Source organism: Varroa jacobsoni, unplaced genomic scaffold (assembly GCF_002532875.2).
Source record: "Varroa jacobsoni isolate VJ856 unplaced genomic scaffold, vjacob_1.0 scaffold_1027, whole genome shotgun sequence".
NCBI lineage: Eukaryota > Metazoa > Arthropoda > Arachnida > Mesostigmata > Varroidae > Varroa > Varroa jacobsoni.
Genome location: NW_019213929.1, coordinates 95173 through 118689, shown reverse-complemented (window position 1 = coordinate 118689; position 23517 = coordinate 95173). Strand labels below are relative to the sequence as shown.

The 23517-nt window shown below is 42.1% G+C and overlaps 1 protein-coding gene and 1 long non-coding RNA gene across 19 annotated transcripts in view; one reads left to right on the top strand and one right to left on the bottom strand.

Moving 5' to 3' along the window:
- Positions 1-23517, top strand: part of LOC111265929 (agrin) — a 199158-nt gene that overhangs the window by 99605 nt on the left and 76036 nt on the right. For all 18 annotated transcript variants that reach the window (XM_086970725.1, XM_086970724.1, XM_086970723.1 and 15 more), the window contains one exon: positions 22516-22722. In XM_086970725.1, the coding sequence (XP_086826851.1) occupies positions 22516-22722 (207 nt within the window). The remainder of the gene's footprint in view (positions 1-22515; positions 22723-23517) is intronic.
- Positions 17657-23517, bottom strand: part of LOC111265931 (uncharacterized) — an 11119-nt gene continuing 5258 nt past the window's right edge. Inside the window, exon 2 of the long non-coding RNA XR_002683760.2 lies at positions 17657-18961. This is a non-coding gene — a long non-coding RNA (uncharacterized LOC111265931). The remainder of the gene's footprint in view (positions 18962-23517) is intronic.

The window sequence follows — 23517 nt, the reverse complement described above, 5'->3', positions numbered from 1 at the left end:
ACACAAGGAGAAAAATAGTCTTACGAGGAAAGTGGGTGATAGAAATGGGAGAGCACTGCGGGGAGACGGGGTGACTGGTTACACCGTGAACAGGGCATGGCTAAAGAGGAGTCAGCAAGCAGCAGTTTTGTATTCTTGCTCCTGGCTCATCCTACTCTTGCGATGCGACTGGCTGCACATCTAACGTGTAATTTGAAGGGAGGCACACTTTTTTGCTCGCTTCTCCTTCATACATGGTCCTGCCTGCTTACTGTAAGGAAGTATGAGCGCAAGTGTCGAGTGTATATCTATCGTTGAGTGTGTATGTATGGAATTTGGCGTAGTAACAGTGATGGGATATCTTTTTCGTACGGTTATAGCAGCTTTCTTCTCTTTCTATCTTCTATTCCTCTTCTTCTATGGTTCCTCTCCAGGAGCCGTCTTCCATATCGATCGGCCGCGCTGCCGTCGGTGGACCAGTGATCTTCCACTCGGTCATGCCTTTCTCAAATGGATAAAATCGCCTTCTCTGATTAGGGGTCTTTCACGTCGAAGCGGTTCGCTCTACTCGGTCCTTCCTGGGCTCGTTTCTGAAGATCGGAGGTCCAGTCTTCCTGGCACTATTTTTCTCCGCTCATTCTTGTTCGTTCTTTAGCTCTAGCTTTTTCCTTCGCTTCATACGTCACATGCTTCCGTATCTAACCAAGTCACCCTGGCCATTTTTCACGATAGTCGACCGGCTTGCGGAGTCTTCTTTTCCGAACATCATAGCGTCTTTCCCCGTTGGCCCGTCCGTCTATATCCTCAACCTATCCAAAAGAAAACGCCGGACTTCAGCCGCTCCTTAGTCTTAAAAAAATTGAGGAAAAACGCATCCCTCGTTTAGCCCCTTATTTTTCCCTGTCTACAATTCGCCAGTGCTACCCGTAGCACCAACTCAACGGCCATTTGTGTAGGGATAAGGGGTCGAATATGAAAGTCAGCCAGAGTCTCTCTTTAAACCCCCTCTCCCCTCGTTTCTCCTTCTTTGGCTCTCTAAAGCGAAACTACGATGAAACGACGATGCTACTGAGCCTCGTTCATGTCGTTTCGGTGCTCCTAACATTCCCCCGCTGAACTGAGCTTTGCTTGAAATGGCCTGAGCGACTGTTTTCCCGCAGTACCTCCTGTTTGCTTCGCCGGGGTGATTTGAGGACGCAGTTTGCAAGAAAGCATGAAGCCAGCTAGGCGGCGCGACAACGGTCGTAGCATGGGGCGGCAGAAGAGAAGGAGAAGCCATTTTGCCCATCCACGGTTGTCACTGCACCCCCTTCAGTCAGAGCTATGGACTTAGCAGCACGTGATAGCCTCCCACCGACTTGGCTTCACTCAGAACTTTCTGAGTTGGGCACCGAGGGTAACTCACGCAAAAGGGATGAAGCCGGGAAATTTCTGGGCAACGGCGATTTCTTACCGGGATTTCGCAAATTGGGGGCATATAAAACGGCATTCTCTCTCCCTCCCACTCTCATATACTACTTTCTTTTCTGTGTACTTTCACTCTGACCGGCAGAAATGTTCCATTCTTAAATCGCATCATTCTTCTTTTCCGACCATTCCTTCAGTACATGCCAAGCGTCCATAGATACACATCACTCATGGCCCTTCTCACGTGCCGCAGTCAAACAGGCACGCGGAGTACGTGAACAAGCCAGATCTCCTTATTTTGTTACTTTGAGATAAGGCTCTATCTTAATGCTGAGTACTATAAACGTGTACATTAAAATCGAACAGTGTCAACTTAGCGACCTTGATGCATGTGCAACACTTCCGTAGAATTTTATGTGAAAATTTCGAAGCAGTGCTAGCTGTCACGCTAAGCGTGATATATTTTAATAGCAAGCTAGAATGGCACGACTAGCGAGAGTGCATGTTGTGACGCCTATGTCTAGTCTGTAATTGGCTCTACAGTAAGTAAATTTCTATTCCAATGTAACACATTTTCCTATGGTAACAGTAATGATCAAGTAACTTTAAGGAGCTTATTAACTAGCTGAATCCAAGCAATGTGTTAGCTTTTTCTCACTATCTATATTAAGTTTCGAATCGAATTTCACTTACGCAGTACAGCTTTGAGTCAAACAAGAAAAAGCTGCTTCCGACTTCACCCACCGAAGACATCGATCGCCCGTGGTCACAAATATATTTGTCGATTGTATAAGTTTGTTGGCGTTTGAAATATAGTTATGAAATAAATATCATTCAAGGCATTCAGTTTTTACTCCTTACTTTCGACGTTTGTTGGAGTTGCCTGCAATTTATGAGTATGGCGCCCTTTTTCGAACATCGCCCAGCTATGTAAATACAACAACCTTTTCTTATGTCTTCATAGCCTCGTCTACTTAGTCCTTTCTAAATTCACATATTCTTTACTAAGAAAAATCTACGCACTTAGATAGATCACACAGAATTCAACTAGGTCACAGCTCGTAATGTGTATGCTGCTCCGATTCTCCGACCATTTTATTGATACAATCGGACAATGTTTCAACTCGGCACCAAGCCGCACGCATGTTCCGCGACGTCTAGACGAAGCCGACACTGCACTCCGTATCTTTTTTCCCCATAGGGTAAGATTCAGCTATTGGCTTCTTGGCAAAGTTGCGGTTGCATATGATGACAAGTGTAACTCTATGAGATGTCGCATTCGCTCCGCTGGCACGGGTTCCGCCCCCCTTCGACTTTTCCCTCAAGCTTTGTTGAACTGCCTTCGGGGTAGACCTTCAGTATGCCTATTCCTTTGCGACAACACTCATTCCCCGCTTCTTGCTCTAGCGTTCTTTCAGGTTGCGCTGTTGAAGTGATCAGTATGCAATACAATGTCAATGTGTGCGAGCAATGAGTATTTGTGCGTTCTGCATATGCGAGACACGGAGCACTATCCATTGCATGCTTTCCCCATCTGCCCGTCAGTCATACGGCCAACACGATGTGGCCTAATCATAACACAGCAAAGGGGCAACACGGTAAACTGCATCATAGGATCACGTAACTAAACCATCTTAGACATTCGTACCACGAACGCTGCTTGTCGGACGAACAGGGAGCGGTAGTCTAGCGGGCAAACCTGGCCAGTTCGCTTGGTTGTTTAGAGGTTCGTACGTCCATAAGTTTTTTCCGGGATAGTGTGTCACTCTCATACCATTCCTCCTTAAGGTTGTGGACCGAAAATGAGGGTGGACAAGGGAGTGGGAATTATCCTATGGGACGGGCCACATGTGGGGAAAACAGCATACGTATGTGACAGCCATACGGTGTTTAGCATGGGCACCCCAACCTTAAGCGGAGAGGCGCGATGGAGTTTACCGCCTTTCGACACAAGGAATGCTCGAACTTCTTCCTTGAATCGATAGCAGTGGTGGCAGGAACCTTAAGCCACCACGCTTGTTAAGTCCCGTACCTTCTAACGCTCTCTGCTCCAATACAATCCACACTTCCCGTTATGAGGCAGCATTTTTGATGACATTTGCATAATTGAGACGGAGAAATACAACTACTTTGAGGGAATCGACCGGTTCTAACGGCCCGTCCGTCCGTCCACTTGTCGTCCTTTATGTATCGGTGTATTCGGTCTTCCGATTCAAGATTGACGCACGCCAATTGGATACATTGACGTATTATATATATATATATATATACCTTCGTGCACGCCAACTGCACTACAATTGTATATTGTAGACTTTTCCAAAAATTAACATTTCTGCTGTCATAGTCTAGTCTCAGCGCCATGCTCTCGTTTTAAAATTTTGTCCGTATTTTGATTCTGAAATAGTTATATCACTATTTAAAGTCATTTTAAGAAATCATTTAAGCGTTATGGCCAGTACTGTCGCTTACTTGAGAATTGACACGTTGATGATGAAGTCCATTTTGTCAATAAGTCGAATTAGTATTTAAAAAAAAAAACAAAAACAACCATTGTCTATTAGAGATTACGCAGTGACTTTTGCCCTTTTCCTTTCTCCCATAAAAATACGAGTTCTCTCTTCCGACTCAATTTTCAAACTACTCATTTGTGAACATTAAAGTTCGTGTACGTTCAGCTTGTAAATATAACACAATTTTAATAATTTCTTTACACTACATAGCTTCACTCTGGCCAGATGGTTATATAACATAAAGCTCTATGCGCAAATAGTTGGGTATACTTGCTTCATGCTACATAAAAGGTGACATCGACTTGGCAATTTTTCGCACTGCATGGCACCTTGAGCGGAGCAACAATGAGTGGACAGCTCAAGGCACATGTGATCGTTGTTGCTGTCGGTCTCGTTGTCAGTCAATCGTATAACGTGTAAGCAACTCGTGTCCACAGCATCCTATTCTCATGGTAATCACAAAGCAAAACTGCCACTCGACCACCTGCCGCTGACAGTGTTGAGGCTGTGAGTCGGGTTATGTGGCATTTGTCGGTTATGGGCTTGCCACTGGAACAACCTCAGGGGCGGAAAAGTACGAGACGAAGTCTATTGACGCACTCGATTGAAAAGGTGTTCTCTTCGAGAATAGCTAGGCTCCATTTCCTTTGGGCTATCTTCCTCTCCTCACCAGCTATTCAACGTTCCGCATTCTTATAAGCCAATAGGCAATCACCACCATACGCTAGCGAGTTAAAACCTGTGTTACCAGCACGACGCCCGTCGCCATGCTGTCTCATATAGGGTTTCGTACGGTCATCGAGTTTTATCTTGATAATAAAAGAAAGTGCCAGCCTCTCAGTTTAGTTAGGAATTGAACACTGCATAAGGGTAGCCATTAGCTCGATCTTTGGCTAAGTTCTGAGGTCTGAATTTCATCTGTATCACATGCAATATCCTTTAGTTTCCCAGCAGAAAAAAACACAACCTCAATTGAAGCTCGATTTCACACAACGATATGAACAGTAGTAATACTTTTGCTCTATATAAAAGAAAGCGTGATTACAAAGAATCATGCGTTTCAAAGCAATTTAATCTGCTGCACAAATTGTCGTTTGTGATTTAACTGACACTTAGTCCAGTTAGCTCAATAATCCGAACATTTTTCGACGGGATGTATGTAGTACGTATAAAAAAACGCTTTGAGGATTCGGAACTACGACCGTTCGCTATTTTTTTGGTTAAATCACTTAGTATTATATTAACAACTGTTAATCATATGAGAGATAACTGCCACCTGCCATGGAACTTGCGTCTACAGATTATATGTGTTATCACGATACATTAAGGTACTATTCGGAATACTTCATATAGCGCTGCGGTCAATGGGCGTTTATTGAGGGCATTGGTATTGAGACATGTCAAATGTTCGTGCACGGAAAACGTCGTTTGCTCTTAAATTGTTCGCCTCAGGCTTCTGCGTTTTGAGTTAACGCTGACCACAGTTTTCAGTGGTAAGGGAAGTAAATATAATTCCATATTCAATTAAAAAAAAAAGGTAGGCAAAGACTTGATTAGAACTGAAAAATAGATTTAGGCAAATCAAGGTTACGTAACTTTGTAACGGTTGGTGAGCAAGCAATAATATCTGCAGTAATGCGCTATAAAGGATCAATTACTCTTTTAGATGGAGATGTCCGTTCACAACGAAAACAGGTAGTATCATCAGTCGTTCAACGCTGCTACGCAGCGGCCCTCAGCATTCGATCGAAGCGAAACGCACTTGATATTATTCGAGACTGCCTAACGCTACGCCCCGTAACTTTTCACTCACCGGCTTGCTAAGCACTGCCGTTGTCTCTGTGTACCCAGGCGACACATGGAAGGTTCTATGGGCACACGAGTGTTGCTGTTTTCTGCTCCATTGACATGGGCCAACTAAAATTTCGGCAACACGAGCAGCCAACCCTGTAAGTGCGGCGGGCGCGTTGTCCATTTGGTTCCTGCTGCTACCACCCTCGCTGCTGCTGCTGCAGCTACAAACTGCTCACTCCCGATCCTCCCACAGCCTCCTCTTCATCCCTGTTGCTAATCTGATTATGCTATTCAGGAGATGGGGGAATAAGGGCGAGGCCACTTGGGGACACTGTAGGGTCCTGCCCAAGCCGTTGTGACCCGTTTGTCATTGCTGGCCGCATTGCTATCGCGGCAGACGTTTCGGTCGTTATCGTTGGTCTCTGTTAGAAGAGCGCGCATCTCTTTGCCTTTCCTCCCTCGTGCTCGCGATCATGGGAATTCAGTTGCGAAAGGCTCAAAAAGGCCTGAAGAAAGGGGTGACCGAACCGCATCGGAGGTGGGACCTGGCAGAACCAGCAGGACTGCAGAACCGGCAATAACAAACAAAACTTTGCAGACGTGCGTCCCCATTACCCAGACTCATGCAGCTCGATTTACTCGAGGCATTGGCCAGCTGGCCTACTGCTATCTCTCGTCTCCACTTTTCTTCCTCCTTCTTTAGCTCGCATGCCCTCAACGTGTGGTCTAAAGACTTGAAAGAACCTCGTAACCGACTGGGCGACGAAGTAACGCTGTGTCAACCTACAGACAAAAAAATACGGTTGTGTCTACTATGGATTTGCAACGCGGCCAGCGCGATGAAATATTTTATCCTACTTACTACCCACCCGAACGGACAACAGAAAATGTATTATCATTGTTATTGGAAGGTGCGGATTGCAGAAATAAATTGACCATTAATTGCAATGTTACCAATCTATGCTTGGTAAGAACGACTAACGCGGAAAAATACCCATATTTTGACGGCATTTTTAATTAATTGCAAATTTAATGTCTGCATGTTTTTCTAATGGAGGCAAACAATGATCAGTCATAAACTTCACTAACACGATGCATGGTTAAATAAAAAAAAGAAGCAAAATAAAAAAGGGACCGTAATATGGGCCTTGTAGGATGGACATCTAGCAAAGGCACCTGTATTCACGAAAAATAACGCATGATTTTGAGTAATTATTAAATGGTGCACATGAGTAAAGTTTGCGTTTACTTAAATAATTTTAGCTACTAAACTTGTGGTCTCTAATAGGTGCCTCGTGCAAATCGCTGCAACGAATGTCGGTTGTGACTTCTGCTGCTCAGATGACGGAAGCGTCAGTCTTTAGTCTGTTCAGAGTTTGGTGTTATTGTTGTTATCTTTCTTCCGTCGACTGTTTTCGACCGCTGACTGCTTATTTGAAAAATACACCGTCTGCCAATTATGAGAACGCAAAGCGGAAACGGAAATTCACAAACGGACCTGTGCCCCGATCGCGTCGCCGCACATTCAAATCGTAGCCAGGGCGAACACATTGCTCAAAGCGTGCGGTTAGAGGTCGACAGGAAAGAACGTACGAAAGTGCGTTGGAAAATTTGAAGTTAGATATGACCCAGCACAAGCGACCGGCTAGAGGCCATGCTCCCGTTGTGCTCTAGCTCTGTTCTGGGCTCCTAACCCCGGATATGCTCATTGTGCCTGACCCTACGCGCGTATGGAAACAGGACATAAGCTTGAACCTTAATACCTACTAGGGTTGTAGTCGTGGTTGTCGTTTCTATAAGGTAACGTCGACTGCGGCATTTTCGATGCCATGCATTGATGAGATCATATATATTAGACTTTATGTGCTCATGTTGTATATGGCGCTGACCGTAAGCTGATCCGTAAACAGAGAACATTTGCTGGTGCCGGCCGAGGACTGCAACCTGAAGAAAGAAGGTAGAGACGAAATAAGCTAGCACGGTAAGCTCGTACAGGGGGCACAAGAGAGCGGGGGACACAACCCGTAAAGCCGATAAAGCAGGCGCGGGGACACAACCGCCACTAGCGACAGCGCCCACTATACACGACTGCCGCTGGATGCAGTCGTGGGCAGATGGTTAAAGGGGAGAATAAAGCAAGGCGCTAAATGGTCTGGGCGAATGAATCATTCATTAGGGTCGATGAGACTGTCTCGGGAGAAGTGGCGACAGCAACGCGGCCGCCCAGTAGACAACAAAAGAAGGTTAACCCAACCGCCTTATTAACGGGCTATTGGCTCGAGCTGTACAAGCGTGTATACGGCTGACACGGACTCACAAAAGTTGGCTTTAGATTGTCGAGGCCACGCTAATTGTAGGAAACGTTTCGAGAAGTGGTGAGGGGCGGAAGATCACCGTTGGCATTGTTTTATGATCGTGCCCTTTTCTATGCTCAAGGAATCCTGAACGGACACGATTTTTCAACGTTTCAAAGGCGTTCAACTTCGAACTGAGCGTGTTTTTCCAGTTCATCTATCAGAAACGGTTGGCGTCCAGTTTTCATATGCTCTGCTACTTGTGTATTCGTTATCAATAAAAAAGAGAACGACCAAAACATATTAGAAACTAGTGGTTCATATGAAGGAACATTGTACTAATTTCACCTTAGGTGTACTTGATTTAAATGTGATTCTACATAGGTTTCCAACAGAAACAACTAGCCCAACGATGAGTATTGAATTTTTGCTTAATCGTCGAATGCGTACTATTTAATGGCATACGAATTATTAGACATGCACCGCTAATAGGGGTGTTTATTAATATTTATACTAAGATAATGCAAATATTGATTTGACAACATATATTTGGCGCCATATGATTTGTAACCGTCTAGCGTAAGCCGTAGTTCGTTTGGTATTATATGGCTCAATTCATGCTCATCCTGAGAGACGGTTGGCTCAGGTCAATAAAATGGTCAAACATTTTTAAAAATAAATAATGTAAACATTTATCGTAACATTGATTATCAAGCAAAGGTCAATCTCTAATATATGTATAAATATATAAAGTTCCAAGTACGAGAAACAGAAACGTTAGACGATGACCAGTATCGTCTTATAACGCATGAATATTGGGAATTGATCACCGTACTGTTGTCCTAGCTGAGGGCTCTAATACACAGTCGGCATTTACAATCAGCAGTCCTATTGCACCGTTAACGTGCTTATTATGCCCGTTGCAAGTAACGCGATTATATCTTTTTCTGTTACATTTAGTCATCGTTTCGTTTTATTGTCATATGCTCGAAACGAGGATCGTATTCTATTTGTAACTGATGGGGAAAATGGCGGAAGAGAGGGCGGCTTTTGGAAATGACTCGATCTAAGTTGAATTGTAGGCGGTTTAGATTTTCGAAAATTGCTACACGTTGGCAGCAGGCGACAGCGGTAGCGCCAGAATTTACCGCCGGGGCTTACACCAATATATTGAGGAGTCGATAGAGGTCAGAGCACAGACGGTGGAACCCGTATGGCGACAGTGTGAGGCATTTCAAGGAGGCCAAGTCCAATTTGCCAGGCCTGATAGCTGCTGCTCCTGCTGTAGCCGCTACGGGAGAGCACCAGCATGAGGCGAGGAGTGTAGAGGCAGAAAGATAGGGGCTGATGAGGGGTCATGTCGACCGGTAGAGGCTCTGTGTATCAGTCTGTGTGTCGGCGACGGTGATGGTGGCTGCGTCGATCTCGGTATATCGGAGTCTCGGAAAGCAACAGAGACTGACGGAATTTAATAAGCGCTGTTGTTGTACTTCGAGGAGCGCAGTTCGACACCCTCCCGTGGTCCCGAGCGCTTTAACCTCGAAAAGCTGCAAGCGACCATCTCGGACCCTGTAGCGACCTGGATGACCGGGCAGCAAGCACCCCCGCTGATGCAGCATATGCGTTACCATGAAGCCAACATTTGAATGTTCGTTCTTATGGTGATTAGACACCAGCACGAATGATTGAAAAAACACAACTATGGCATTTAAGCGCTCGTTCTTGATAATAGTGCTCAAGACTGTACACAAAGTGGTCTTTCTGCAGAAAGGCGCACTCAGACTGTATTAATCGTTTCAAATGCTAGCTTTACAGGACATATAATTATTGATGCTGCTGTTAGTTCGATATGACTGTTGCAGCCCGTTAATGCTCAAGCTACAATGGAGCTTATAGTAGACTCGGCGTCATGGCTGCCCGAAATCATGTTACCTCAGCTTCATTTTGCCACGGCATTCCCTTATTGTCTTTCTCTCTTTTTCTATCTTGTTTGCCTGTTGATGTAGTGTACGTTCTGTGAGGGTAACTCTATCGGTTTCAAATTTTACCACACACACTGCGCCGACACGTGTTTCCGGTCAAAGTTTTGTTTTGCCCCCGGCAGCGTCAGCAAGGAAGTAAGTGAGCAAGCAAAAGGGCCATCACACACTCGCTATGTTGTCGTGGCGGAAAAGCAGTTATAGTCTATACAGCTGCAACTGCCCCTATTTGAATTTGAACAAACACGCTGCTATGCAGACAAACGTTCACTCGCCGGTGGGACAACGCACCGCATCTAGCATATAGAGAAGACGTAGAAGCTCCTCCTGCCTCTTCGTTACCTTGTTTCGTTACATACGTTGCATACACAAGTTATGGCGGCATCGTAGAGGAAAAAGAGAGGTGGAAATGAGTGCACAAACAGAGCGAAAGACGAAACGTCAGATGTAACACAAACTCATGTCTGTAACACTCTTATTATTTAAGAAACATAAACAAAACACTATCTTCTACGCCAGTAACATCACCGTTTCTCGTGGGGATTCATAAAAAGTTAAGCACACCACAGAGGGTTAGGAACGGTGAATTTCGACTGGTTTGCAAGAATCCAATTTGCTCTTTCCTACTTGCCTCAACCAATGAAAGGGTAAAAATTCGTTGCTTAAATATATAATTTCTTCTTTGAAGTTTGTCCTTTTAAGGAGAACATTGCCTTATGCTTTTTAATGTTATTCAGTTATAAGTTTTTGTGCCTATACAAGTTACTTCAAAGCCAGCCCAAATAATGTATCACCATCATAAGATTTCTATCGGTATACTTTGCAATTTTCGTCTACAGTATATAGCTTTAATTAATACAAATGTAGACATACAACCCCTTATATAAACATTACTGTAGAACATCTTGTATGCTGAGGCACTAAAAACAACACATATTCGGCTGTAGTGGCTGTATATGGAGCTATTACTGGCATATACTTTAATGTATTAAGATAAAAGCGAATTTGGGGAACTTTGAAATCATTTTCTAAATACGCGCATATTCGATCTATAAATACTCCAGTATTCTGGAAACTTGTCGGCGAAAATCGGCTGGTTTACTCCAGGCCAAATAAATTCAAAAGGAGAAATATTTTCTAGTCTTGAAAATCAAGATTCAGTGGTGAAGTTTTTCCTCAAGGGCCACAACCGAAATTCATCGAAGATTAGCGGATATTAGGCAAGGATGTTTTAAGCAAAAGTACAGTACGTGAATACTTACATTACGTAAGGACGCAGACTGAAGTGCTGAAAACTAGCGAAGAAATAACCACAAGCTAGAACTTGAAGAACACTGCGGCAATCACGTAGGCGTTTTATGAAAGCACGGCTTCAGTTAAAACTGGCATTTTACTTGTTTTAGAATTATAGCCCAAATATTGGAAATGCAGAGACTGAATAAGAAATAGGTACCCATCAGTTGATTTCAGGCCAGCTAGAAATGCGTGTAGTATAAATTAGTCAACCAAAAACCCGTCTGGATGTGATCGCTAGATGAAGCATGATTCACTCTCTACTACCAGTCAAAGAGGGATGAGGAGAGAGGTGATGTCAATGTCGAGTCGATTCAGACGTAAAATGGTGGTAATACTTGCAATGGATATCAGGGGCACCGACTACTACGAGATACTCCCCAAAAAGAAACGATGAATGCGGACCGTATCTCTAATTTTTCAAGAGGCTCATAGACGATGTGCACGAAAATTTAAAGGACGCAGTCTGTCTACTTGGTGACAAACCAAGACCTCATCGTCATACCTCAATTACTTCCTGAATTGAGCAAATGAATACGCAAGGTTAGCTTCAACCCGCTTATTCTCTCAGTCTAGGTCCGTGTTATTACCGAACTGTTCATGCCCTAAAAAGAGCAATTGATGGACAAACATTCTCTGCTATCGATTTACTTAGAAAAACGATTGATAGAGAAATTGCATATGGGGGTGCGAATGATAGGTATACAGTTTTCTCGACGACTGGAACACGTCTGTCAAAAATAAGGGACAGTACACCTAACACATATTAAAATATAATCATTCAACTAGTTCAAGGGCTATACAATTCGAAGGTCCGCCGGTTTTGCTTGTAACAGCGTAATATATATAAATTGAAGGTTTTGTGCAAAATACGTATTTAAATCATCCAGGCCTTATTGCACGATTATTTTGTGTTAATTCTACGTAGCTAATCTTGTAAAACAACAGATTCTTTAAGGGAATGATAATTCAATTAATGTGATAGAGAAACTAGCATACAAACACATATTCTATCAGTGTGTTTCTTGTGAATGCCATCTATGGCCAACACGTTCTGTATATGTGAATTATCTCAGTCGAAACTCACTAAGTGTACTTTCAACATTAAATCTTGACGGCTACGTAACTGTAACATTATTAGGACCCAAGTCACCTGCGGCCCTAACTTGAACTTCTGGTTATGGGTAGTAATTTGCATTTGTTAACTACATTTGTAAATCGTAATGATTCCACTAGAGAGAAGTAATTTGAATTTAGTTTTACGAAGCAATCTGCTGGACTTTATGCTGAACTTAGAGAGGTCAAATAATCAAACGCGGGCTTAATACTAATTGACTTTCAATGGTTCCAAACCTAATCAAAAAGATGGCCTTTTAATGTTGGCTGATATTGACCATCTCTCCATTCTCTAAAATAAAATCTAAATTTCAATTATATGATACGTAGCTTGTCGGTAACGATCTTGAAAATGTTAATTATTTTTGCTGAATGTGTATTAAACATGTACAAACTTTACATATGTTTCTCAGCTATTTTCGTTACAGCTTGACAAAGCAGTAGAACTGATAAGACCAAAACGTCTGTGTTTTGAGTTTTACGCACGGTATCGCCGTTAGGCGTCCCATCAGGTATATGGCTAGTAGCCCGGATTCGAACCCAGACCACAATGCGCTTCTAAGGTTAGCAGGCAAAAATATTGCCCACAAAGCTTATATCTATCTGCTCATGCGCAATACATGACTAGGGTAAAGTTCACCCGACTGTGAATTCAAGCCAACATGTATCCTGAGCAAATTGCTTCTTAATATACATGTTTCTGCAAACAGAAAAACCTGCACTTTCTCCAGGTAATTGCTACAGAACGGTCTTGTTAAAAATGAGGCTAGCCATGCATTTGCCTCATATTGCTGTTGTGAATTGATTCTTTGTTCATGGCAGTACTGATGCGTGCCCAAAAGCTCACTGAAGGTTGGTAGTATAAGGGTGTTGAAGATGAAAAGGACTACAAAGTCGCCTCACCGTTAAAGTAAATATATGTACGGGCAAAAGCAGGAGTACGGCTGTATAATCCAGTGCACTGAAAGTGCCTTTTTTATAAACGTAGCAAACACATTTAATGTGTTAAGTGTAATTAATGCCAAATATTATGTGTCGGTTCTAATAAATTTACTACTTCGCCTATCTTGTGTAGACACTTACTTCAGCGATGTTATCATCAGCGAAATTATCTCTTTCTCTCGAATGCGTCTACCATTTACTTATCCTTCAAAGAAATTACGAATAATTACGAATAGAAACTATTTTTGCCTTAATTATGCCCCTGACTTCTTTCGGCAATATGGGTCGAGTCCAACATGACAACATTACATCGAAACTTCATTTATGATAAAGGGATTTGCTACTATACTACATATTTGATTTTTCCGCTCTGCACTTTTAAATATCTCACTTGCTTTATTTCACTACCAAAAACAGATAAACAGACAGATAATAAGAAATTTTGAATAACTTAGTATCCCACTGTTAGTGGGTAAGTGCGACGTTCTCAGTTCTATGAGAGCTTGTCGAAATGATATCTTTGGTTTATATTCCGACTTTTCGACGAATCAATTCCGAGGTAAAAATTGTAGGATCGTTTCAGTGGTGAGAAAATCGCGTTCCTGTAGTCCAGATCAAGAAAAAAGGTGGAAAACTTCTTCGTGCACTGCAAAACACTACTTTCACGACAGCGGAACTATTCATGTGGCAGGTTACAAGTGAAGTTTGGGTCAGACTTAAGAGATTGCGGGGCTGGAAGATTTCGGGGCGACACCGAAGTCCAGCTGCTACAAGTTTCAGTCTCGTTAAGTTGCGCAAACTTGCCGCGCCGATCAACATACAATAAATTTGGTAAAGAGTTCCAGTAGTTCGCCGTACAAGCAACGCAGAAAAGTTGCCCTTGTATCCTCATCATATCTATCTGTTTCTCTATTTATGAAAGATCTGGTTTGCACCTGTCAGAGCCTCAACGGAAGCTGATCTGACATGGCAAGCCGCTATCCACCCCCCTGCCGGTAAACCTTGAAGAGCAGCAATGCCGACTAAAAGAGGCATGCCAATCTGAGCAAGTTAAAACCCGGATAAAGTTATACCAATAATATCTGATAGCAAACGCCACTGGGAGCGTTCTTATCGAAACCGCTGGGTAATGTCGAATCTGAATTGCTTCAGCTAGTTTTGGTACTATTTATAGAATATGTATACATACTCTAGAATTACTAATTACTAGTTGAACAGTTGTTTTCGAAAGGGCTAAAAATTAGTGAAATATCTAACTGCAAAATCATTTAATTCGGAGGGCTTTATAGGCAGACACTTGCCTTAAAAAATCAATCTCTCGTACTGCTTTTCCTCGAACAGAGTATGGTGTTTTCTCCAAAAAGCTAGTGAGCATCTACTATAAATATAAATGTGACCATATTTTTAACATGTTTTTTCAGGGGTATAATAGTTAAAGCGATTTTTTCATTAATTTCGTTTGAAATAGCGCAATAGCAATAGGTGAATAGTCGGTAAAGGGAAACACAGTGACGGCTAAATAGCGATGGGACATCCAAATAATTTACACAGGCGAAGGCAACAAATGGTACAGGGTCGCACGATGACGATGAAAGGATAGTGGAATATTTGAGTTAAGATTCTGAATGACTGGTTAAAATTAGCGGAATTATTGAAGCAGTAAGGTTAAACTGTGCAATGGCATGACGGCGTAATGAAATTCGACATAAAATGTTAACAAAAAGTTACCGAAACAAGCTGATAGGATAAATACTTAGAAAAAACTATACTGATATAAGGATAACTACAACGCGGTAGGATGGGGCTTCGACAAGTTGATACAATAACTCCAATGCCTTCGGGCTCAAATCTCGAATTTACACTAAACGGATCTGAACTCACGTCAGGTTGGACTAAAGAAAGTAAGCAAAAAATGGGTGCTGTACTTGTGTGACGCTTATTATTGTCATGCAGGTGCACTGGCAATAGCAACCTGGTCTTGTTACCTTTCCAATATGGCTTAAGAATTTTCGAGGTATAAGATTTGCATGCTTTTTAAGTTCAGATCAATGCGAGTGAATAATATAAGAAATATATGTTAACAGTTTTGTGTGAAGTATCTTACTTTTTAATTTAGCTTCATTATATTTTAGCTGAGCCAAAAACAGCGTATTTAGCTTTGTATATTTATGAGTGCACGCATAATTTCATTGATATGGTGTACTGATCCTGGCCAATATCGAATACTTAAGGCTAAGTCGATTTCACTATCCTTATTGCGTTTCATTACTTGATTCAATGTTCCTGTCCGGCCTTTACTCTAGCCCGTGTCTCCCTCTTATTCGTTCAGCGGGTGCAATTCCTTTCGACCAACATCTCTCAGGTCCAACAGCTATGGCTTCTATTCGATAAAGCACTACGTAGCCCCCTCTCTACTATCAGTACTGCCATAGTTCTGCCCTCTGCCTCGCCCATTCAGATAGAGTCTCCGCAGTGCGCCACTCGTTTCAACGGAGCTGAAATCCCCCTTAGCTCCGCGTGGCGCAGTCTTGGTGGGGGGCGCCCTCAACTCGCCTTTTCTACGCAAGTTTTCCTGGCTAGAAGACGCTGGCATATCTCGAAGCCGCGCCAGGACGATCAGAATGCCAGGGCCAATCGTGTTTAGTATAATTAGCCAATATGACCTGAAAGCTTGGCGCACTGAAGCGGGTGCTAGCCATGGCTTGAGTACTCCCACATACTCTTTTCGACGAGTCGACGGAGCACTCGAGTAAACCCGGCGCCAGGGAGACGTGTTTGGATCTGGCTACGGTACCCCCCCTACTGACCCCCTCCCCGGGGGGGGTCAGTGAACTCAGGGAATTGCCAGCCAGCAGACGATGCGGGCCAGCCTAGCCAGTAAAGGCCAATCGATTCAAAAACAACCCGCCAACAGATGCCGCCAGATGGCTTCGTTCAGCCCCGCGAATACCCCTGCGATTCCTCCCTTATCGGCCCCGTCGACAGACCTTAGTGCTAACCTAACGCCTTGTATAATACACATAGCTACACATACACCCGTACGCCATGAAGAAATAATAGAGGCTTCAGCCTTACAAGAGATGGCTGAGACAAGGAAACTCTCTCTCTCTTCGTTTTCTCCCTGTGACTATATGAGCTGCTATGGCAGGTAACCTCTCTGCGATGCTAGCGCTTTTCTTCCAGGCGGACAAACAATATAACCAGACAGTGACTTACGAGCTTGACATAATCGACCTGCAGTCTGGTTATCACAATTGCTTTTTTTGACCCTAGGAATTTTACTGAGCCTGAAGAAATTAAACTCGTTTTGTGTACACATCAAAATTGAATGTCTTGTAGGTATTTGGGCATAGCTTTGCGACGATAACAAATGCGCTGTCTAAGGCAAAAAGACATAGCGTCGACACAAACAGATATATCTGGTATATGCATGCAATAGAATTTAGCGTACGATTCACTTTGGTGAAACTGGGTTTATTTTTAACAGCGGAAATACCTGCAAATATCTGACCGACTCATCTGCCTTGAACTAGTATTGCGGTAACTATGGGGAAACGAACGAAAAATAATGCTATAGCGGAATCGAAACGGTACGTTAATTTTGCCTACTTCTACTTAGTGTGAAGTTTCTTCATCATGTCCTCGACTATTTGACGGTACACTTCAGCTGTAATCAGGACTAATGCGACTGCAGCAATGGATAATACCCGCACCAGACTACTAAACGGATATGGTAAGCATATATTTTGCTTTAGCATGATGTTCCGCCGGATTGTTGCATCCATTCACCGTCTTCGATTATCGTAGAGCATTCATTTTCAGCACCAGTTACCATTGTGGCAATATGAGAGCAAGGAAAAACAAGCGTATCTACGTGTGTCGTTTTTGACCTCCGCACAAATCATACTGCCCCATACGTCAGATTTTTTCTACCTGACCGCGGTGAACAAATATGATTTTTTTATATACAGCAAACCTCAATACTGGCACCAGCGTACCTTGAGGTGAGTTGAACTCCCTATTCAGTTAAAAACGACTTTCTTGGGATATTTTAAAGTAACGGTATACAGTGCTTCCAATAGTAGATCTTTTATTGAATACAAGGTTAATATGGCGAATGATTTCCACCGCTGTAGTTCCAAAATGAAACTTGTTTTAAATGAAAACGACTCAAATCTTTCCACTTTTGGTGGCTAGCCGCAACTCGCCTGCTAAAAGTCCGAATGACTGATTATATCCGTCTAAAGGCCTCAAATTCAACAGAACAGTACCAGTGAACTAAAAAAGTGTCTGAAAATGTCAAACCTTTATAAAGTGGCGGCATTTCCAAATACGAAGTTAATATTTTTTATACCTTTATTATTATTTTATTATTATATATATATATATATAATAATATTTTTAGTTAACGAGTTAATCCATGTTATGTAACGTGTGCAGTATCACAAATTCTGTGCATATTCTGGGTCATTTCGTTCCGCTTCAACCTAAGTGAAATGAAGCACAAAAGCACAAACAACAACAAATAGAGATTTCCAATGGCCGAAGCAGTGATCGTAACTAGCGTTAATAGGAACATTTTGGGAAAGCAGTTAAACATACTTTTCTTAGCTTCGTTAATTCGTAATACATATATTTCATTTCTTAGACATCATTGCGAATTCTGATTACTTTTTTCCGCAATATCACGCATTAGTTTTACTAAATTGTTTACGAAACGAAGAGAGCAATAGCTAGCATACAAATGTCTGGCAACAATATCCGTCTATCCTGTGTCATCACCGGATTTAGAATCAAATAGGCTATAAATTCGGGTTGAACAACGACATTTTCAGCAACCAAATGTCAAGAACTGGCCAGTTCCACGTTGCAAACGCGATAGAGAGAAAATACAATCGGACATGCTGGTACAATCGTTGTTGGTTTATATCTCGTATTGAAAAATACATCGTATGTTTCGTCTCCGTTTGCGAGGCCATGTGTCGCTTGGGAACAAAGGATTGAGTGTATCATCAAGCGACAATGGCGATATAAATTTTTATCTTTGTGTGACATACACAACCATTGCTCAATTTATCTTATATGTTCGGCAAAACGTTCTTATCGTAACTCCATGATGATTTCAAATTTACGAAGGAAACATAAGCTTCTGAGCTTTCAGCTTCGATTCATAGCTAATTCGAAAGGTATTTTGGAAAATCGAGTATTTTTGTTTTTACTGCAGTGGTCGATTCCGCTAGTGTAATGGATGGCAGGCTGTCGGTGACAGCAATCAATTCTATTCTTCTTCGCTCCGTAAATGTCGAGAATAATGGTAACGCGAGTAAAGTTTACCAGAAATGTACAGGAATTTTGGGTTAAGACATAAAGGTCGATTGGCGTTAACTGGCTCAAAAAATGGGCAGATTAAGTTGACGCTGCCTTAAGTGTATCGAAGCGAAGCAACATGTGGAAACGTAGGCAAGCATCAGGCGTGAATATCTGTTATGACTTTTTGGGCACGCTGATTTAGAGTTGACTGACAGATGTTCACGGCTAGGCCGATATCGGCTGTGCGATAGAGAAGACATGAGATGAAAAGCGTGGTAACTGCCGTGCACCTTCTTTCTTGCAAAATATAATTAACGGTACCAAGATTCGCCAACACCTGCAGGATAAAACAAGCAATAATATTCTGCCCTGCCGATATATCCAAAGAGAACGTTCAGTAGAAAATTTTATAGTGTTACAAACTTTTTATGGTACATAATCCCATAGGTTGATCGGTTTAACTATCTTATCAATTCTACATATTATCAAATTTTCTTCCATTTACCACGTCTTATGACTCATGCCATTCTTTCGACTATGAACGATTATTTTTGGTTTTTGAATTTTATAACCCCTATCCCATAGCGTTCCCCTCGTGGCTGTACCAATCACTTCACCATTCTTTGAGTCTTTTCCCCCTGTACATTCCTCTATACTTAATCCATAGAAAGATTCACTGCCGTATGTCGTAGCTTGAGATGCAGCTTGGTGTCAGCTAAGTTCTTTGAGGTTTAAGGTTTGGCCTCAATTTGGAGTAACTTCTCGTATGTGAGACTTTCTGTGGTACCATAACACTGTAAGTAAATTCTTAACGTCACCCCCTCAGGCTCCTTTAAAGCTTTAGCTATCTTTCTCTTCCGTCCAACTCGCGCAAAGATAAATCTTTCCTTATAACTCCAAGCGCTAAAGAAAGCCAGGAAAAGTATGCGTACGCGACTGACTAGTGTTTGGACATCAAAATTTTTGTCTCAGCGCCCATCTTAGGGATCGTCAATGTGGTATAAACAGATACAGAATGCAATTTGTAACGTTTAGTTGATTTGACTTAACATCAGCTTTCGACTATAGATATTAATATCGTATGGATACCGGAAAATGTAAGGCCGCCTGCAAAAAGCCTCAAATCGCAAATAAATATTGACACAATGACGTTATTACCCCCTAGTTGTATTGATGTATGAACCAAATTTAGAATAAATTAGACATACGTTCGGTATGGATGTTTACAAGCATAAATACTGCTTACGAGCGTCGGCATCTAGGGTAATACTTTCTTATGTATTATCGCCACTTGAACACCTCAATAATCTGGTAAATAAGCACCCTGATGTCACTTAAGCTTACATTGCATTGTTAAGCTTGAGAGGACTATGTAGCAGGAGCATATGTAAGTCTGTTGATGTCTATCTGGTAACCTTACAACTTATAAGAAAGTTAATATTTTCATCACGTAATAATACTATTAAATTAAACTGAATTTCATAAGCTCCCGATATTCAACTGGTGGGAAAAGAGGGTCAGCTAGTTATTTCGGCATGTCATACACAATCTGCTATTAGCTCTTCTAACTGGCTCGTTTGCTGCGGGTCCCCTGCAAGACTTACAAGCATTACAGGAAATCTTACACATCGGCGTTTGTCTTGGTAAACCCCATAGTGATAGTACTAAATCTGTATTGCTGATCCTGGCGTCACTCGGTCAACACTGCTTGTTTAGGGTTGAAACATATTTCCTTCCCGTGAGGATAGTCTCTCAGATAACCCCACCCAAAAAGTCTGTAAGGCATAACCGCAAATCGCGCCGTTCTTACCCTTCGTTGCAACAGCTTTGATTAGCATACCCGTAAGAGTAACGTTATATCCAACTACCCCAAGCAGAATTCGAATCTTACCGACATCGATTTCGCCCCTGGGACTGAAGTGCGACATCGTGCAGCAAGGCTAAAACAGTTGCAGTTATCTTGCTAAGGTTTATACGGCAAATTAAAAAAAGAGCAAAAATGAGTTTGTGGACAAATAATATTTCCGTAATTTGTATTTGTTTACGATCAGTACGTATGTATTGATGGATTTTTTTTATCAATCCTTTTAAAGTACTTCGTCATTACTAAATGTAACTCAGCGCGGGCTGTAAGTCTTAGGTTGGAGGAGGCGTGAGCACACTTTAGTACGCTTAAAGCTATATTAACTCTTCCATATTTCGAAAATTGCGTAAGGGTGACGATTTATTGTTTCTATCTCTACAGTGTATTAATTTTAACATGACTTGATATGATAGCAGTATAACATGGACATTGGGTCAAGCACTTCGTGTACTTTAAACAGTCCGTGTAAATGACGTCATCTTAGAAAACCAACAATATTTTTCTTGGTATTATGCGGTGGTTCATTATCTATTTAATCTCACGACGAACAGCTGTTTTGTAGCGGAAACTCGCACGTTCGCTATCCGTTCACTTGATATGTCTAAACTGAATTCGCCACGGCCTGGCGATCCTTTCACTTCATCGAATTATATGGATGATTTTTCTAGAGCAATTCTGGGTTCTAACCTGCAAGTTCCTTTAGCAAGCGTGGCGAAGCAAAATGTTTATCTAGATCATCATCTTCATCATGACAGGCACTCCGCTAGGTTTGCCTCCCGAGAGAACCCGATAGGCTAAGAGGGGTCATCGTTCAAAAAATCCCTCAAAATCATCACCATCCATAGCCAGGCTCTGCACTCTACGGCCCATACGCGTCGTATGCTTCCTTCCACACCCATCTTCATGAAGGGTTTCGCCTCTGTGACCATGAAGACGGCATCTTACGGCCCTGAGCTATGAGAGACCAAACGCATGATCATTATATACAGATTAGGTGCGTCTCACGAGATACTGGGCTGTATGGTTTGCAACCATCTCTTTCATGGCTACCAGCGTAGTGCTCTGTACTCCGGCAGGACGCTTCCAATCTCACTACTATGACCAGGGCTTCTATTACATATGACATGCGTGTCTATGGGCATTTAGGTTCGACCTGTCTCTCTGGCTGTAGGAACGCGTATAACCGGGTGACACTGAAAATGATGGTTACTGAAGTCTGTAAACACAGAAAGTCCGTTAGTGGCTTCTAGAGCAAGCCACTTTTTGCAAACACTTCCCGTTTGTCGATCTTGCGAAACGCAACATGCAAATGGTTAAACGTCTTATGCGAGAATGATAAGGTTAGCCAGGCATTACAAAAAGTACATTTATTAGTTGTCGGTGTCATCGGATACCAATAACGACTTCCTATTACGTCTGCCATGGGCGTAAATTGTACTATCTGTATAGGTTATATGTAGAGTTTTCTAGCCATACTAAAAAAACCCTTTTAACGAAATTGAGCAAAAAAAAGTCGACAAAGCTCTAGAGGAAATTAGCTAGATAAGTGTAAAGTTAGTGGTCCAGCCAAATGTTATGACATATAAGCCTCGTCATCGTACAAATATCTATGCGCTCATGTCGACAGTCGGTGAAGCAAGGCTGCTACTTGCGACGAACTAGTTTCCATTGAACTCGTTCTAGTGGAACAAAAAAGGAACAGCACTAAGAGAGAGTATGCGCTATACAAGTAGGTGTACACCTAGGGCATTTATGTTTTAAGTTCTTCAGTCAGGTCGTGGAAGGCCGGAGCAATGGTCCACGGACGTTCAATGTACCAAAAACGTAATATCATACATGCTCATCTAGATTTTTATTTCTAAATGCTAACAGCAAAAAAATACGCATTCGTTCCATAGTTAAAGAGAAACTGACATGACTGATAGTACGTTTTGCTTTCTTGTGACACTAACGGAGTTTTATGGCTTGTTTGTCCTATCTAACTGAGAATTGTGTTGTGCGCCTATTTGTATACGTGTACTCAACAGAGCCTTGCGAGAAGATATACTGCCGCTTTGGTGCGGAGTGTCACGTGAGCGATGACAAGGCGTACTGTCGCTGCCGGAGGACATGTTCGGATACGTTTGCGCCCGTCTGTGGCTCTGATGGGGTCACATACTCCTCAGAGTGCAAGCTCAAAATGGCATCCTGCATCAACCAGAAACGCATATATGTCGATACTACTGGGGCCTGCGGTAAGTGAATGAGCTAAGCAATTACAAATTATAAAAATTACTCTAAATCGGAATGCTTGAGATAGAATAATAATATGATGACCTAGATCTGATTTACATTGACATTATTGTACTGCTAATCCAAATCGGATTTCTGCACAGACCAAGCCTTTTTATCAGTGTAGCTGCCACAGTGTATGCTTATATTCTACATATTGACTTGATGACTATGATCGACAATGGGCACTTAAAAGATATGTCTATCAAAATTACCCATTCAGTACTCGAAAAGAAAAATGGATTTCGGCCGCGATAAAACACGTTATATTTCCGCCATACATTGCTCAAATGGCTAAGCAGTTTATCAAGTACGAGTTTGCATTTTATTCGTTAGCTAAATTTTTCACACTATTGTGCCACCTAAAAACCTCGCCCGTATCAAATATATCCGATAGGTGTGCCTTATGATATTGATGTAACTGCGTAAATTAGGGACATAAATGATTAGAAAAGACCATCGAGAATCAGTATTAGTCGCGAACATAGATGAAGAGGATGATCTTATATTTGCTTTACCAATATAGTAGGGTCTCTCTTAAGGGTTGCACGTTTACTTTATGTAGTCATCTATGAGAACATAAATTTCTTGGCAATATTTTAGTAAAAGTAATACGCGCCGATGCTATTAGCATCTTCATCTCCGAGTTGCGCTTCAGACCTTGAATGCGATAAAATCTGGATTTATTAATCGAGCAGAAAAATGTGATTTTGTCAAATCAAGTCCGCCTTTCTATATATATATATATAAATATATAT